This window comes from Convolutriloba macropyga, chromosome 1 (genome assembly GCF_964194025.1).
Source record: "Convolutriloba macropyga chromosome 1, txConMacr16.3, whole genome shotgun sequence".
Lineage (NCBI taxonomy): Eukaryota > Metazoa > Xenacoelomorpha > Acoela > Convolutidae > Convolutriloba > Convolutriloba macropyga.
The window spans coordinates 46,590,948-46,607,368 of NC_134468.1; the positions used below are offsets into that span (position 1 = coordinate 46,590,948).

At 35.0% G+C, this 16,421-nt stretch overlaps 1 protein-coding gene across 1 annotated transcript; it reads right to left on the reverse strand.

Annotated features, from left to right (window-relative positions):
• Nucleotides 1–5,162: 5,162 nt before the first annotated feature.
• LOC142349555 (protein-tyrosine sulfotransferase A-like) lies at nt 5,163–15,597 on the reverse strand. Its single transcript, XM_075401190.1, has 5 exons — nt 15,518–15,597; nt 12,664–12,799; nt 7,991–8,351; nt 7,367–7,566; nt 5,163–6,706 (listed from the first exon to the last, which is right to left on the reverse strand). Exons 2-5 carry the CDS (start codon nt 12,732–12,734, stop codon nt 6,460–6,462), a joined length of 879 nt encoding a protein of 292 aa, XP_075257305.1. The 5' UTR covers nt 12,735–12,799; nt 15,518–15,597; the 3' UTR covers nt 5,163–6,459.
• Nucleotides 15,598–16,421: the final 824 nt, after the last annotated feature.

A 16,421-nucleotide genomic window follows, 5' to 3' on the forward strand; every position in this document is an offset into this window, starting at 1 on the left:
TTCTGATGATGTTATTACTGATAAGTACAAAATGGCCCAATTGCTCAATTATAAACTTTCTAAATTGGGTGATTACATTGGAAGCGCTTGCAACTGTTTTCCCACCAACCATAGAACATCTAAAAACAGTTTCGATTTTAGATTCGTAACGACAAAAGAAGTACTACTGACTCTAAAAAATTTTAAACTCAAACAAGCCATCAGGTCCTTCAGATATCCCATAATGGGCTCTTAAAGATGGTTTTCTCTTTTTAGCTGATCCAATTAAATTGCTTTTTCACCAAATTTTAGCTAAAGAAAAATTTTCTTAAGAAGAAAACTCTGCCTGAGAACTACAGACCAATATCAATTACAAGCTAACTAGCAAATATTTTTGAGCGTTTGCTTCGTGAGCAAACTTAAGAAAATCTTGAAAAGTTTGGGCTGCTTTCCAATACTCAATTTGGCTTCCGTAACAAAGTCTCAACGATTGACGACCTCGTTTACTGTACTGAAACTATAAGGCACCATATAAATAAAAATTTTATCACTGCAGCTCTACTATATCTGTCTAAAGCGTTCGATTCGATAAATCACAAGATCCTTCTTCATAAACTGCATGAACTAGGATTTTCCGAAATGCCTTAAACCTAATAGAAAGTTATCTATCACACAGGCTACAAAAAACCATAGTGAATCAGGTGGAATCCGATTGGATTGGGTTATATCAAGGTGTCCCACAGGGAACAATTTTAGGTCCCCTTATTTTTAACCTGTACATTAATGACTTGAACAAACAAATATCTGCTAATACAGAAACAATTCAATACGCCGATGATACTATTGTTCTTACATACAATACGGACCTAAAATTAGCAACATATAATCTTGCACAATCCTTAAGAAATATATCTGAATATTACGAACAACACCGTCTAATGCTCAATCACTCAAAAACTAAATTTATTACATTCTCCAAAAAATCAAAACTAGAAAAACGAAAAGGAACAATCTGTTAATTGCTAATTACAAAATACCAAACGTCAATTGCGTAAAATACCTCGGAATATATCTTGATGAACTAAAACACGTATTACGCAAAATGGCTACAGGGATGCAAACATTAAAACGTATATCACGCCCGTTCCCTGAGCAGACAAGACTACTAATTCTGAACGCCTTAGTGATAAGTCACTCACACTACTGAGGCCTTTTACTGGCCAAATAAAAAAATAGCTTTATTACTTTGGAGAAACAATTAAGCTGGGCTGTAAAGACGTGCTTCAATCGCAAAAATCACGACAGTTCTTCTGATCTGAAACTAAAACATCACGTTCTGCCAACAAAATTTTTCTTGGAATACAAAGTACTAAATTATTTTATGAAATTTACCATTAACTAGCTTCCGATTTTCAAAAAAACTACACTTACCAACATCAAATCTACGCTACAGCCAGCGAACCAAAAAATACTGCTTCAATCACAAAATAAACTGCACTAGAAAACTCTATCCCGAATATCGGCTCAACCCTTCATAATAAATTTCTTAACGTGACTTTTTTTAAAAAATTAATTGAAATGGATGCAAGACCAATAGCTCTAAAGAAGCATCTGAAAATGTTTTTCTTTCAATTATATAAGAAAAACTCGAATAATGCGTCGTACGGCGAAGCATCATGGAAAAGTTTTAAGTTTTCATAGTACCACTGTCTCAATTTAAACCGTAATATATTTAGTTTATTTCATTTATACTTTGACCTACACTGCCCATTTAGTTGTTTGCTGTTAATAACAAAATGGGAATTCAATGTGTTGTTTTTTGTTTGTTTTTGATACCTACCCTTAATTAACATTTAATTAGATCGAGTTATATACGCTGAAATAGCCTACAAATTGGCAAAATAGTTGAGACTCCAAATTACCAGGAGCTCCCTTAAACATCCAGAAAGCTTCAAATTAAAACAGCCCGAATAATTTTCCATTAGTTAACGATAACCTTTAGACAACAAAAAAACACTAGATAAAACTGCTTGTCGTATGTGAACAAAAAAAGTTTCGCTCGCTGAGCGAGAATTTTTCACCGCTACAATTCTCGCTTTGTTTCAAATTAAGATATTAAATATTTCAAGTAACTTAAGTAAAGTAGATTATAAGCAAATTTATATCTTAACAACACAAAATATCAATTGCAATAAGTAACATCCAAGTCAAAGTTAAACGAAATCACGATTTAAAAGTCATCATCTCAGGCGCTCTTGTGTTAACTTTTGAAGTAAATGGTTGATTTCAAAATGCAGCAAATTTGGGGTGAGTTCTGTTTGTTTTGGCGTCTTGCTGATGTCCCTTAATAATAGTTTCTATAGATAGATAAAGTCAATCACATTTCTTGAAATACAATTTTAAGATTCGATACCATAATTAAAACCTTTGATAATTTATAAGTTAGATATGACACCCTTAAAAGTAGGCCTTTAAGAAAAACCTGTTCTAAAGTATTTGATTAATTGTTCTGATTTTTTCGTTGTTCTCGAACGTAAGACATTGCTTGCGTTTCACCAGTATTTAAACATAGTCGTCTGTTAGCAGTCAGCCATCTTTCTATTCTCTTAATTTACGTTTTCATGTATAAATCAAGATTATCGTGATCATCTGTTCTGTGATGTCTCTTAAATTGGTCTGAGGCCAGAACATTTTAAATTTTTAAGGTTGTTGATTTACATGATGAAGAGTAGAGACATAAAAATTAACCCTTCTGAACGCATCAAAAAATACTAAATATATTGGAACTACTTAGGAAGCCAATTGCACACCTCCTTATTGAGACTAAGTCACAAGACAGCAAAATAATGGATAAAAGGAGAACTCAAAATTTCGAAGTACTTACGCAAACAGTGTAGAAACCAAAAAAATTAAGCTTTTCACTAAAAAACTGGGGTTCATTGACCTTCATTTTCACTTAAATTTGATCACTCAAACATTTAGATTTGATTTGAGATCATTTTGGTCTCAAATTAAAGTAAAACAAAAAGTCAATACAATTTTAAAAAAAAGGACAGCGCCCCATTACAATCCAAAAAAAAGTAGATTGAAGAATTCCACGACTAGACCAATACTAGTTCTTCTTGTCCATTAAAACAAATAACTGTTCTAATTGTTCCCCTTAGATATCAACTGAAAGCACTAATTATTTTACTAATAGCTCTATAGATAACGAATCAGACCTTTGGTTAATTAAACGCAGTCACAAGACTGCAAACATAACAAATGCTGGGAAAACTCGAGAACTCATTCGATACAAAAACATTTTGTCGGAGCCACAAAAACCATGAGCTTTACAAAATATTTATCTTTTGCGCCTCATTTAAACAAAGATTTTAAAAAGGACGGAGCCAGAATAAATTTTTTTTTCGTTGCTAAAATGAACAATGAAACCGAAACTGGCCTTGCTAGCGCTGTGCCGCTGATAAAAACTTGATTGTTGCAAGAAGTTGCGTAATAGATATTTTGGCAAACAAAAATTTACATTTAAAATGGTTCATTCTGGATAAATATTGATATAAATTAGCGAACGGCCGCAAAATTGAGTCCCCGAACACTTTCTTTGGAACAAGACGTAAAAGCCCTCTTTTGAGTAAACGATGAGTGTGTCAGCAGTTTTCATATTTGCGCTACCGGTCAAGTTCGATAAACTTGGCTAAAGAAGCATATTTGGTGTCATTATTCAATGAAAACTGAAAAACGCCAAATCGTCAACAATTTAGCCAACATTTTACAAAAAGAGTCAATTCAAACAACACAGCAACACTCTATTATCTTTAAACTGATAACATATTATTGTTAACCATTTTTGGCAAAAGTGATCAAAATTCCAGCACTAATTAGCAAAAAAATGAACAAAACAACGGAGGTGAGCCATTGTATTTTGAACGCCAGTAACTCCTCAAAATTAAAAATCTTCTTAATTGAATATTCTACACTTCACAAGTTTTCTAATGATAAATATCTACGATAAACATCGATCCGCAAAAAATGACTGAACAAAAACTAATTGAGCATCTAGTTCCTCCCCAATAAAATGGGCCGTCAACAACGAAAAATACTCGTCTATGAAGTAAACACTATATCAGTTGGCTTGGATACTTACTATTTGTTTTTAATTGCTCAGCGGTTTTTCAAAATAGCTACCTTTTTGCGATCTTGTGTATTGGATTCCATCCGACAACGTTTTAAAATATGGTACAAACAGCATAATTTCAGCTTCTAAAGCATGATTTTCAGTCTGCCATACAGTTGTAGCGGAGGTAGAAGGAATTCTTAATTCACGCCCACTGACGCATGCTGGGAGCACTTTGATCGACGAGGAACCATTAACACCGAATCATTTCCTGATGAGAAGACGCCACTTCTGCCTAAAACCTCTGGCAAACAGCAGAACTCAATTTTCAATGAAAGAATTCAAGGAGTTACAGACCCTATTGCACCATTCTTGGTCTCGTCTTCTCACAGAGTTTGAACCGGAACTTAAAAGGCGGACAAAATGGCAGCAAGCCAACGCTGAGCTCAAGAAAAATGATGTTGTTTGGCACTAAAGATTTTACACCCTCAGGAATTTGGCCCTCTGGTCGGATCGTAAAAGCACATCTGAGTAGAGATGGAGTGGCAAGAAGCTTCGACATCAAGACCAGTACTGGCATGGTGCAACGTCCCGCAGTGCGAAAGTGTTTGAAACTGACAATGATTCTTCATCTTCGTTGGCCAAGGAGGGTGAATGAATACTCCTTGAATCATGTCAAACTGATGCATAAAACTCACACAAGCGGAAACTTTTGAAGCAGTAAATTTGAATTTCTGATGTCGATTATTTTGTTCTTTTCTGATAAATTTAATTGCTAAGTTTTCTTGATGCTTGCCGGAGTGAAAACGGTCCGTAACCGTTTAGCCCCCCCCCAATCCTTCCTCTTGTTATTTAGTTCAAATTTACTGAGTTCATATTCATAATCGCTGTAAAAGTCATATCACTAACTTTGATTTTTCATGACTTTTAATGCCAAAACTTTTCATTCATTATCATACATGAGTTTCATCGTGCCACACTTAGCTTTGATCATAAATGGGGGTATAAACCACACCTTTGTAAGCTATCATTAAACAATCATACAAGCTTATACAAGAACACGCGGCAAAATAAACTCTTGAAAATCAGTCGTTGTCTCTGAAAGCGGATCAGACTAAAGAAAAGATAACAAAGTAACTTTTTGGTACCATAGTGTATATTGACAATTTGCTACGCCCAATCACTTTTCCGAATTGCACAAAATTTTAGGCCACGTGTAGTCCACGCAAGACTATGCGACCGGCAGCGTTAAGAGCTCAATGACCTTAGTAGAGCGACCCTTATTTCAGAACTCAGAGGTCAAACTTTTGAATTTTAGAATTTATTTTCAGGCACTTTTGATTATGCAGAACTGCGCTGAGCTAAGTTAAAAAATCTAAGAGAATTAAAGTACTGCTATGAACAATTTCTGAGAAGACGCCTGAAACATCAAGGATAAGGCATTGAGTGGCAAGATTGTTTACATTAATAATCATGCTTTGGGAAACGACGCTCACATTTTTCATGTTAGTGTGGGAGTACTTAAAGAGTGTGCAATTCCAGTGACTCACTGCTTGGAGCAATGGTGTTAATAGTTGCTACTGATTGAGAGTTACCTACATCCAAGTGCAGCTGTGGGAAATTATCGCCGAAATTTCTTAGGTTGCTGTGGGAACCTGTTTTAGCTCGACCATTGATAGTGCTGCTAGGAGCATTGCTAGCATCTACAAAAGAGTGACACTGTGAGCATTTAGTAGTTTATGAGCTTTTCGTGCATTTCAAAATCACGGTTGACAAAGATCTTTTGTGCTTGTAATTGTAAAACTGTGTAACCGCAAAACCCATATTCACCAGCCACAACAGCACACTCAGAGGAACAAAGACTGGAAGGTTACATTTTCAAAGTAAGAACTTACTGCTCTCAATTAAACTATTTCTTTCCCCAGCCTTTGAAAATTAAATAGAACAACGATACCAACTTTCGTATGCTCTCAAATGAAGAGTTCCTTATATCCAAATTTGTATCACTGTCAGCAAAACTTTTTGTTCCGTTCTTTTCAGCCGGAAAACTAAAAACTGTCTAGAGTATCGTGGTAGCGAATTTTACGTAAAACATTCAATTTTGTAGCGCTTAGTGCCACTTTCGCCTTTCTTTCGGTTTCGAAGAAACCAGCTAGATAGTCTTGCTCATTGACGTTTTCTTACTACTTGACTTTATAAGTGGAGACGGATAGTTGTCGTAATTGCTATGCAGCACTCACCTTACCCTAAGCCACTATTCGAACCTTATCTACTAGGAGACTAAACCTAGATTGATTGTTACAAAAAGATGACTTTTTCTATTCTATAGGAGCACCAATATAAGCGTGATTAAACAGGATTTTCGATTAGCCCGTAAATAAACTAAAATAGCTTGACTTCCTTTTCAAGAGTTCTTTTTCGTTAGCCCTGATAGTCTCGTCTGGTTCTAAACTAAGAAAGGCATTGTCCATGTAATTAAGTTGTTTCAGCATCAGTCCGTATTGTAAAGAGTGTACCATCTCAGAAACAGCATAGGAATCGTTCCGGATGAACTGATTCCACATTCTGTACGAGTCCATATTGAGTGGCTTCCTGATATTAGAATTTCCAGCACTAAAAAGTATAAAGATAGAGGAGACGGTAGCCTAAATTCTCTATGACATATAGGAAACAACCGACTAAACGTCAGAAGAATTGCTCTCGAACGACTAGTGGGAGCTCTAATCAATTGCAGCCTGCTTCAGGGGGGGGGGGGGGGCTTAAAGAGGACTTAGAAGAGGGCTTCAAATAACCACATTAGAGGTCAATATATACCACTTTTAATATTCAAAGTGAAAAATGGCACCAGCTTCGGCGCACTTTTCATTTGACTTTTAGTATTAAATTGCCGCACATTGAGTTCAGCTGCTTGAAATTGTGACTGAGAGAGAATTATAGATCACGCAAAATGCAAAGTCAAGGGCGCAAAAGTCAGTCGAAAAGTCACAAACGGTCAGGCGAAAATTTTGCATAAAAAAGACACGTTAGACACGTTTACAATAATTGCTTCTAATCGAGTGCAATTAAAAAGACAGAAATTAAAATGTCACAAGGTTCTTTTTATAAATTTATTTTCATTTTGAGAGCCCAGTTTCTTAGAAATCTATTATTCCTTTACTTATTTGAAATGAAATCCAGTCAAAACACAGGTTTCCAATCAGCTTCCTTTGCAAGCTGTCCCTTCAAATAACAACTCATCCAGTCCTAATTAAAGACAAGGGACTTGGAACTTACGAATAAAGATTAAGTATATGACTCCTTGCAGAGGAGGCGGAAGCAGAGGCGATGCTTTGGTGATGCTTTAACCAACTGTCCTCCCAATCAACTTGCAAAAATTTTGACAACTCTCTCAAAGTCCTTCCCGGCTGAGATACCAAGTGTTCGTAATGAATGATAAGACATCTTTTCTCGCCCAAAGTATCACAAGCGTTCACCTGAAAAAACATCTCACCAAATTTTAGAAACAACATTTATTGCACTGATTCTGAAGCCTAATATGCCTAAAATGGATTTTCCTTCGACTGACAATGTATTATTAAGTTAATGTAAAAATTGAAAAACATGTTTGTTTGTTACGCAATTTCATTTTTTTCAATAGAAATTCATTCAAAATTTTAATAAATTTTTAGTTTCAAAACCTAGTCGCATAAATAGCTGAGATGGCGTCAACAACTTCAAAATACCAATTCTTTAGGCTAACTCACTATGTTAATATTTTTTCATGAGTTTTGTTCGTCGTAGAACTATGATCGAGAATAAACGGACCAATGAATTGGAGGCAAGAAAACCTACGTTAGACAGTCTGCAGGACTAGCATCTATAGCCAACCCTGGCTGATTAAGCATACGCTACACTTGCCTGTTCCTCCACTTCTAAGTTCCATTCCGCGAGTGTGCCAGTGAAGTTGTCTTTTGACCTCTCATTTTGCCAATCACCATTCAGAGACCCTCGTACTGCACTACTGAACGCTAAAGCCCTCCCGTCACGTACAACCAACACAACTCTAATATTACTAAGACCAGCTATGGTATGTTCGTACGATGACATAAATTCGGGGTCAGTCCAGCAGTTGAAAAAATTGGGCTTCAAGTCATCTGCCGATCCCATTATCAGATTCCGACGTAACGCACCAAACGCAGCACCAATGACGTCACCAGTGTAGCCACCCATTTCTAATCGTTTCAGTTCCACAGGACGATAGGCTGTGCGCTCGAATTTCCTGAAACCAACTGTGTTTCGGAAACCCTAGCCTATTTCCATCTTAAACTCGTTGCCTCATCACAGGAAACCGGACCCCATATCGTAATATTATTCCCACAAATAACGAATAATCAGATATTTTTTTCTCGAAGTTGAGCTTTAAAAAGACTTTGCTCTATTGATCTGTCAGTGATTTTCTACACATCTAGCACTTTAAGCGCGACAAAATTGAGCACGATTCATGTTTTGAGGGCGAGTTTAGCAGTCAAGGTTAAATAATGAAAATAAACTGCAAAACGCAGATTCGACAAAAGCAGTTCAAACAAAATTTGGTCCAATTTTGTTTATTTTTTAACTACGAGTTGTAATAAATACATAATGCAGCCTCCGTTCATGACCACTAATTGATTTCATTAAAAACACCCGGCGTGAAAATCGGAAATAGCTGACCATCAAACAAACTAAAAAATTGTCCTTGCGTCCACGGATGAAAAATGGACAAAGTTCAGGAATGGTTAACATAAAAAGTTGTTTTTGTCAAACTCGTTAGAATATTCAATTCTGTTTTAACAGCCATTTGGATACGACAAAATGCGACAAAACCAGATAGAACAAAAAAAACTTCTATCCATTTGTGATGATCTCTGCATTTGTGATTGAGAGAGAATTTTAGATCACGCGAAACGCAAGAAGTCAAGGGCGAAAAAGTCACTCGAAACGTCAAAACCGTCAAGCAAAAATTTTGCATAAAAAAGACACCGACGTTTACAATAATTGCTATGAACTTCGTTCAAGAGCAATTAAAACGTTCCATCATATAATTACATTGCCTATTCTCCGATGAGGAATAGTTTACGACACAAAACATGGGCATAAACTTTTTAACTTTAGATCAGTCAGAAACTTTCCCGTCCTGACCTTCAATTGACATTTCTATGCATTAGCAGAGTATCTAATGAAAGCATGGATTGAAAGAATTTTCGTTACTTAGCCTATTTATTCGCATAACTAGAGCTGATTAAAATGGCCTAAAATCAAAAATTATATGATAAAAATTTTTTCTTCTGAAGCAATATGAGTCCAACGTTGATTTCTTATTCGAAACCAGTTCAATTAATCTATTCAAAGCAATTTTAGTTTTGAGCTTTGAGCACCTAAAAAAATTTGCATCCTCAAACTTCAACCAAAAAGGCCATTTTGTTTTCGTGCTCACGTCTGTTAAAAAAAAATTAAATTAGGACAAGCTACGTCTCGCTTATAGATCACTCAATGAATACTTTCATGCAATAAATTTGTGTGTGGGATGTGCTGAAGGTGGACAGATACAGGTGTAGATAGGTTTTAAAGCTATAGATTAGTTTTTGGAACAGAAATAAATTTTTTTCCAATGTTTATTCCAACAAGAGATTTTGAATGTCTTTGTAAACAAATGAGATATTATTTTCTTTCAAAATGAATGAATTGCTCCAATAATGTGAAAAATTAAGTACTCACATGGTTTTGTTTAACTTATCCCTGAATTGTTAAAAAGGCATACATTTTCAAAACATCCTATATCTCTGCAAGAACCAAATTCAGGAAACTTTTCTTAAAGTTCAAATTATGCTCCAAATCAAAATCTTAATCGCTTGAAAGTAAAGAATCAATTATAAAACCCGAGATTTTTAGGAAACCCCTTGAAAAAGCAAAATTTGAACATGGAGATAACATAATTATTGAGTTAATTTTTTCGAAAAAAAAAGACACCCAAAAATCCAACCTTTCTTATGAAGCTGGGTAGTACCAAAGGCAAGAAACCATATATTTTAAAACCATTAAAAAGCGTAGATGAAGAAAAAGAGGACGCAATCATGATTCACTAGAAAGAGGATGCGACCAGTCAATACAGAGACCAAACTACAAATATCACAGAAAAAAAAAGATAAAAGTGACAAACTTGAAAAATCCACTGATTTCTCAAAACAAATATTTTCAAAAACTCAAACGAAAAATAATCTTTCAGCTTTGAAAAAGAGCCAGATAAATTTGCAAAGGATCAGGAAACCAGTTGTGCCTGTTATTATTGAGACTGAATCATAAGACGACAAAAGAAAACATTAAATAGAGACAGAACTCAGAATTTTAAAAGAAACTTATCGATACCATTGTTGAAGGCATTAAAACAATAAGACATTGAAAACAATTAAAAACTTTTTTTTGACAAAAAAGGATTTGAATATTTCCATAGCTCTCCTGTATTTCAAATGGTTCTTCTTTGTAAAGGATCTTTGTAAAGAGGACAACAAAAAGAACAAACTCTTTAAAAGTATCGAAAACTCTTATGAAAACACATTTTTAAGCTCCAAAGACATCGACTGAAAAAGAAAAATAACACCAGAAAAATTGGGTTGAGCAACAGGAAGTTGATGAGCCCTGACAATAATGAGGCCAAAATACTTGCTGACGACAATAGATCAAAAATTGGGAAATTAAAAACAATTTCACAAAAAAAATTTAATTGAAAGTCATTAAGAACTTTAGCTATAGACTGAAATCAGTAATTAGATTCAATTAAATACTCATATAATCAATTATTAAGGCCTTTGATTGTCAAGAATATGCATATGATAACCAAAAGTACGACAATTAGAAGCAAAAACAACGAACTCCAATTTTTGAAAGAGGACGGTTTCGGAGCCGTTAAAATTATCAGCTTTTCAATGAAAACTTACGAAAAGTTCTTTGGCGCCAATTGGAGCAAAAAGTTCTTTGGCTCCAATCTTAAAAAAATTCTTTGGCGCCAACATTTTTTTCAATGCCAATTGGAGCTTACCTTAATGTGATAGATTGAAAAGGGAACAAAAGACGAGCTGTAACATAGGTAAATCTAAAATTCAAAAAACTGTTCTGAAAATTAGTAGTAAGAAAGCCAGGAAACCATTAGTTAAATATAAAACTAATATTATTACTTCAGTTGGAACAAATTTTGCTCTGCATGTATTTAGACTAAGCTACATGTGGACGAAAATTGCGGAAAAAAATGACGAACTTCAATAATTAACTAAAAATTTTTTAAAAACAAATATATTACAAGTCATAGGAGGCGTTAGATAACAACTAAAAACATTGTATATGTTCACCCACTTGGACTTTGATTACTATGAAAAGTCATGCGGCTGCAAAAAAATAACAAATAAAAACAAAACAAAAGAAATCAATTACAGTTTTCGAAAACAATTTAAGAGCCATAAGAACTACCAGCTTTTCTCTGAAGACAATGTTTATTTGTAAATAGGATCTGTCATTCATTTATTTGAAGACAGCGCCCCAATAAAATCCGAAAAACTATTAAAATTCAGGCTGCGTCCAAACCTAGCCCTGATTTGCAATGCGTCCAAAAAAGCAATTTAATATTCCAAATGTTTGCAATTTAGATCAAATAGCGAAGTAAAGATTTCAATAAACAAAAAATAATTGATGCATTTCGTAGAATTATTGGGTTACTTTTTTCGAAAAAAAAACTGCGAAACCTTATCACCAGCAGACTCCTATAAGTAGTGAAAGTGCAACTAGCTTTACTGAAGAGTTTTCAAAGATAGCAGATGTTTAGTCTGTACTTCCGGTACTTCTAAACAAAATGGTATAAAAAGCCTATTTGGAACCATTTTTGTTTAAAAGAGACTGAACTTCGACAAATTTAGCAAAAAATAGCACCAAAGGACAAAACTAGTCGTTAAGCCTCCTCTATTCCTAAAAGTAAAAAAAAATAACATTGTGGTTAACAATTTAAGAAAACTTTAAGTAAAATTGACAAAAATTTGGTGAAGAAATACGGATAATGTGAATTCCGTCTCCTATTCACAAAAATTTAAGCCTGGATAACTCCCTGTAAAAACGAAAATAAAAAAATCTTTTTAATTCCATATTCTACGCTGGACGGGCTTTCTAATGATACCAGTCTCAATTCTCTACAATGAATATCCCGATCGGCCAAAATTGACTGAACAACAGAAAAACCAATTTTAGTATATAGCTTCCCCCCCCGCCCAAGTGGGTCGGAACAAAAATACATTTGGATAAATATTTATACGCAAGGGTTTACAACTCATGTGTTTCTCTCATGAAGAATAAGAGCGGTTTAAATTGACCAAACAAATAATTGAGGGTAGCATTGAATGAGTTCCTTCACTCATTCCAAAGAAATGCGCCACTATGATTACTTTTAGTCAAATAGAATGGCGTTCACCATGAGCCTGCACTCAAACGAACTTTTTCCGATGATGTCAACGTTAACATTTCAATGATGTCAACTGAGCATGCATCATTGTGAAAATCATTCAAACCGAACCAACCTGACAATTTGTAAGGCATATTCCGTATCGGGGCAATTCAATTGTGAGTGAGTATTCAAAAGAGTTCGCATCAACTGCACTCCACTTCCTCTGAATCCAGTAATAAATATGTATCTACGAGAGAAGGCCGCAGCTTCTGAGTGGTTGTGGTTAAAAAATCTATTCTAGGCACTGATGTTCTATCGCAGCTGCATTATGCCCAATCTTCAATCCAATCCCTCTGAATCTCCTAATATCTAAACTTAGTACATTACAAAAATATGAAGCTCATAAAACTGGATCGCCCCAAAAAAGTTCAATACAAGGTCGAATTCTGCCGAAAGTAATCAGATTTCCCAGTTTTTATTACTTTCGCAAACATTTAAGATAGCGACATTCGCGTAGAAGGTTTGCTATAAATCCTTCTCTACAGCCTCTTATCTACCATTTTGCTATCAAAAGCCGCAAGACAATGATCAGAGAGAGAGAGAGAGAAACTATCTATTAATGTGAAATATTTCGTCGAGCGACCTCCAGCAAGCACCATCTTGAGTTGGAAAAAATACAAAAAATTGGTTTCATTTGAAATATCAATTCAAAATAACAATTTTCACAATTATTTTTTCCTGAAATTGAATCAGCATTAGCAAAACGGCTTCACTTAGAAAAATTGAATCTAGCGCGTTTGAATTGCACGCAGAGAACTTTCTGAAAATGACACACATCTCGGAAATTGACATCCCCAAAAAATCGAAGGTGATCTGATCCAAAACAAAAGTGGATCTCAAATTACTCCACTTTTATAAAAATTTGAAACAATTATATATTCACCAATTCAACGGCAATTGCGTATCTCCTCTTGAAGGACTGGAAATGATCAGATAACTCCTTAGTGGAAACCACAAGAACAAAGGAACCTTAGAACAAAAACAGCCGACAGAAAAAGTTAAGCAAACATGGTTCGCAAAAAGTACGCACTAACGTCAGACGAATAGCTCTCAAACGGCAGGTAGGATACCGACTGTAACATGAGAAATACCTTCATTCAGGTACTTGAAAGAGCATATATTAAACCATTTTCAGATCTTAAAAGAAAAACAAAAACCACTTTCGCTGTTCTACCATTTTCATATCTCTTATCTACCATTTTGCTATCACAAGCCGCAAGACAATGATCAGAGAGAGAAATTATCTATTAATGTGAAATATTTCGTCGACCGACCTCCAGCAAGCACCATCTTGAATTGGAAAAATTACAAAAAATTGGTTTCAATTGAAATATCAATTCAAAATAACAATTTTCACAATTATTTTTTCCTGAAACTGAATCAGCATTAGCAAAACGGCTTCACTTAGAAAAATTGAATCTAGCGCGTTTGAATTGCACGCAGAGAACTTTCTTAAAATGACACACATCTCGGAAATTGACATCCCCAAAAAATCGAAGGTGATCTGATCCAAAACAAAAGTGGATCTCAAATTACTCTACTTTTATGAAAATTTGAAACAATTATATATTGATCAATTCAACGGCAATTGCGTATCTTCTCTTTAAGGACTGGAAATGGTCAGATAACTCCTTAGTGGAAACCACAAGAACAAAGGAACCTTAGAACAAAAAAAAAACAGCCGACAGAAAAAGTTAAGCAAACATGGTTCGCAAAAAGTACGCACTAACGTCAGACGAATAGCTCTCAAACGGCAGGTAGGACACCGACTGTAACAAGAGAAATACCTTCATTCAGGTACTTGAAAGAGCATATATTAAACCATTTTCAGATCTTAAAAGAAAAACAAACCACTCTGGCTGTTCTACCATTTTCATATCTCTTATCTACCATTTTGCAATCAAAAGCCGCAAGACAATGATCAGAGAGAGAAACTATCTATTAATGTGAAATATTTCGTCGACCGACCTCCAGCAAGCACCATCTTGAGTTGGAAAAATTACAAAAAATTGGTTTCATTTGAAATATCAAATCAAAATAACAATTTTCACAATTATTTTTTCCTGAAATTGAATCAGCATTAGCAAAACGGCTTCACTTAGAAAAATTGAATCTAGCGCGTTTGAATTGAACGCAGAGAACTTTCTGAAAATGACACACATCTCGGAAATTGACATCCCCAAAAAATCGAAGGTGATCTGATCCAAAACAAAAGTGGATCTCAAATTACTCTACTTTTATGAAAATTTGAAACAATTATATATTCATCAATTCAACGGCAATTGCATATCTCCTCCTTAAGGACTGGAAATGGCCAGATAACTCCTTAGTGGAAACCACAAGAACAAAGGAACCTTAGAACAAAAAAACAGCCGACAGAAAAAGTTAAGCAAACATGGTTCGCAAAAAGTACGCACTAACGTCAGACGAATAGCTCTCAAACGGCAGGTAGGACACCGACTGTAACATGAGAAATACCTTCATTCAGGTACTTGAAAGAGCATATATTAAACCATTTTCAGATCTTAAAAGAAAAACAAAAACCACTTTGGCTGTTCAGCTGCTTCATGTTCTGATTAATAGAAAATTAGATCACCCTGAAAGCAAGAAAATCCGCTTAAAAAGTCCAATTGGTACACAAAAAACGATTGGCTAAACAATCAACGTGACCCGACACGAATAATCGTTACAAAAATCGATTCAGAGCAATGAATAAAGCCCAGAATTAAAAGGTTAATGCGCGCAAAGAGTTTCAGCAGTAAGAAGTATAAGTAATTAGAGCGAGAGCGCGAGAGACAGACATGGAGTGGTACATGTAAGTGGGTGAAAAAATTCAGTCAATGCATTTATGAGCTACAATGACATGGAAAATGCTGTCCCTCTAAGTTTTATCTATACTCCTATCATATTAAATTTTTCATCAGTGCCTATAGAATTCGTTGTGATTCTCTGTGACTGGCAAGTTGTGGCAGTTGTTAAAGATGTAGTTGATGATACTGAAATAGGAGAGCAGCAGCAGGGAAAGAGGCGGCAAGCAATACCACTTTCCCAACAAGTATTTACCCAGACCCGAGTTCCTCCAAATGTGAGAGCACCTTCCCATGACCAGAGGTGAAACAATGACTATCCAGTTTGTAATGCTGGTGGCCGGAAAGTTCACTCAAAGGGTTGTGATGACATGGCTGACAATTTCATGTTGTGATGACATACATGCTAAACCTTAAATGTTCAGCCTTTCATTTCAACTGTCAGTTAACTTTTTAATACAAATACCCCACAAAATTGGGACAATCCATTTCAATACCTATTGGAAAAAACAGTTTAGAGACATTTTCATTCAATCTCTTTCGATGAGTTGCTGTAGATTTTTGGACACGGTCAAAAATTTTGACAGCTGGCGTGATTAACTTTTCATATTTAAAGTATTCTACGAATCAAAAATAATATTTCTTGGAATAATTTATTCATCAGTTGATAAATTTTAACAATTTGGTACAAATTGAGATCAAATAAAAGTCAGATTAAAGAAACTATGCTTCGAGGTTCACAAATCACAATATTTTAAAACACCAACAGCATTATGAGCACTTGGAATGAATGGCTGTGTAGTAAAACTAAGGGTCAGGAGATTAAAATAGGAGTAACCAGCTGAAATGTTGAAAGACGCAACTTTATAGCTTACTGGTCAAAGAAACAGATTCTTTCCTAGTTAACTTTGTAATAATTAATTTGGCAGATCAATGAATGGCGGAGAAAATCATCCAAGCATCGGCTAATAAATAATTCCATTTTACACAACCTGCCATTTTACCCAATGCAATTATACCTAAT

Excerpts from the sequence above, each read along its gene's own strand:
- LOC142349555 (XM_075401190.1), bottom strand. The coding sequence starts at position 12,734 with ATGCGAACTCTTTTGAATACTCACTCACAATTGAATTGCCCCGATACG. Across the intron at positions 8,352-12,663 it reads TATGCCTTACAAATTGTCAG|GAAATTCGAGCGCACAGCCT; the intron begins GTTGGTTCGGTT and ends AGTTGGTTTCAG. Across the intron at positions 6,707-7,366 it reads CATATACTTAATCTTTATTC|TGCTGGAAATTCTAATATCA; the intron begins GTAAGTTCCAAG and ends TATACTTTTTAG.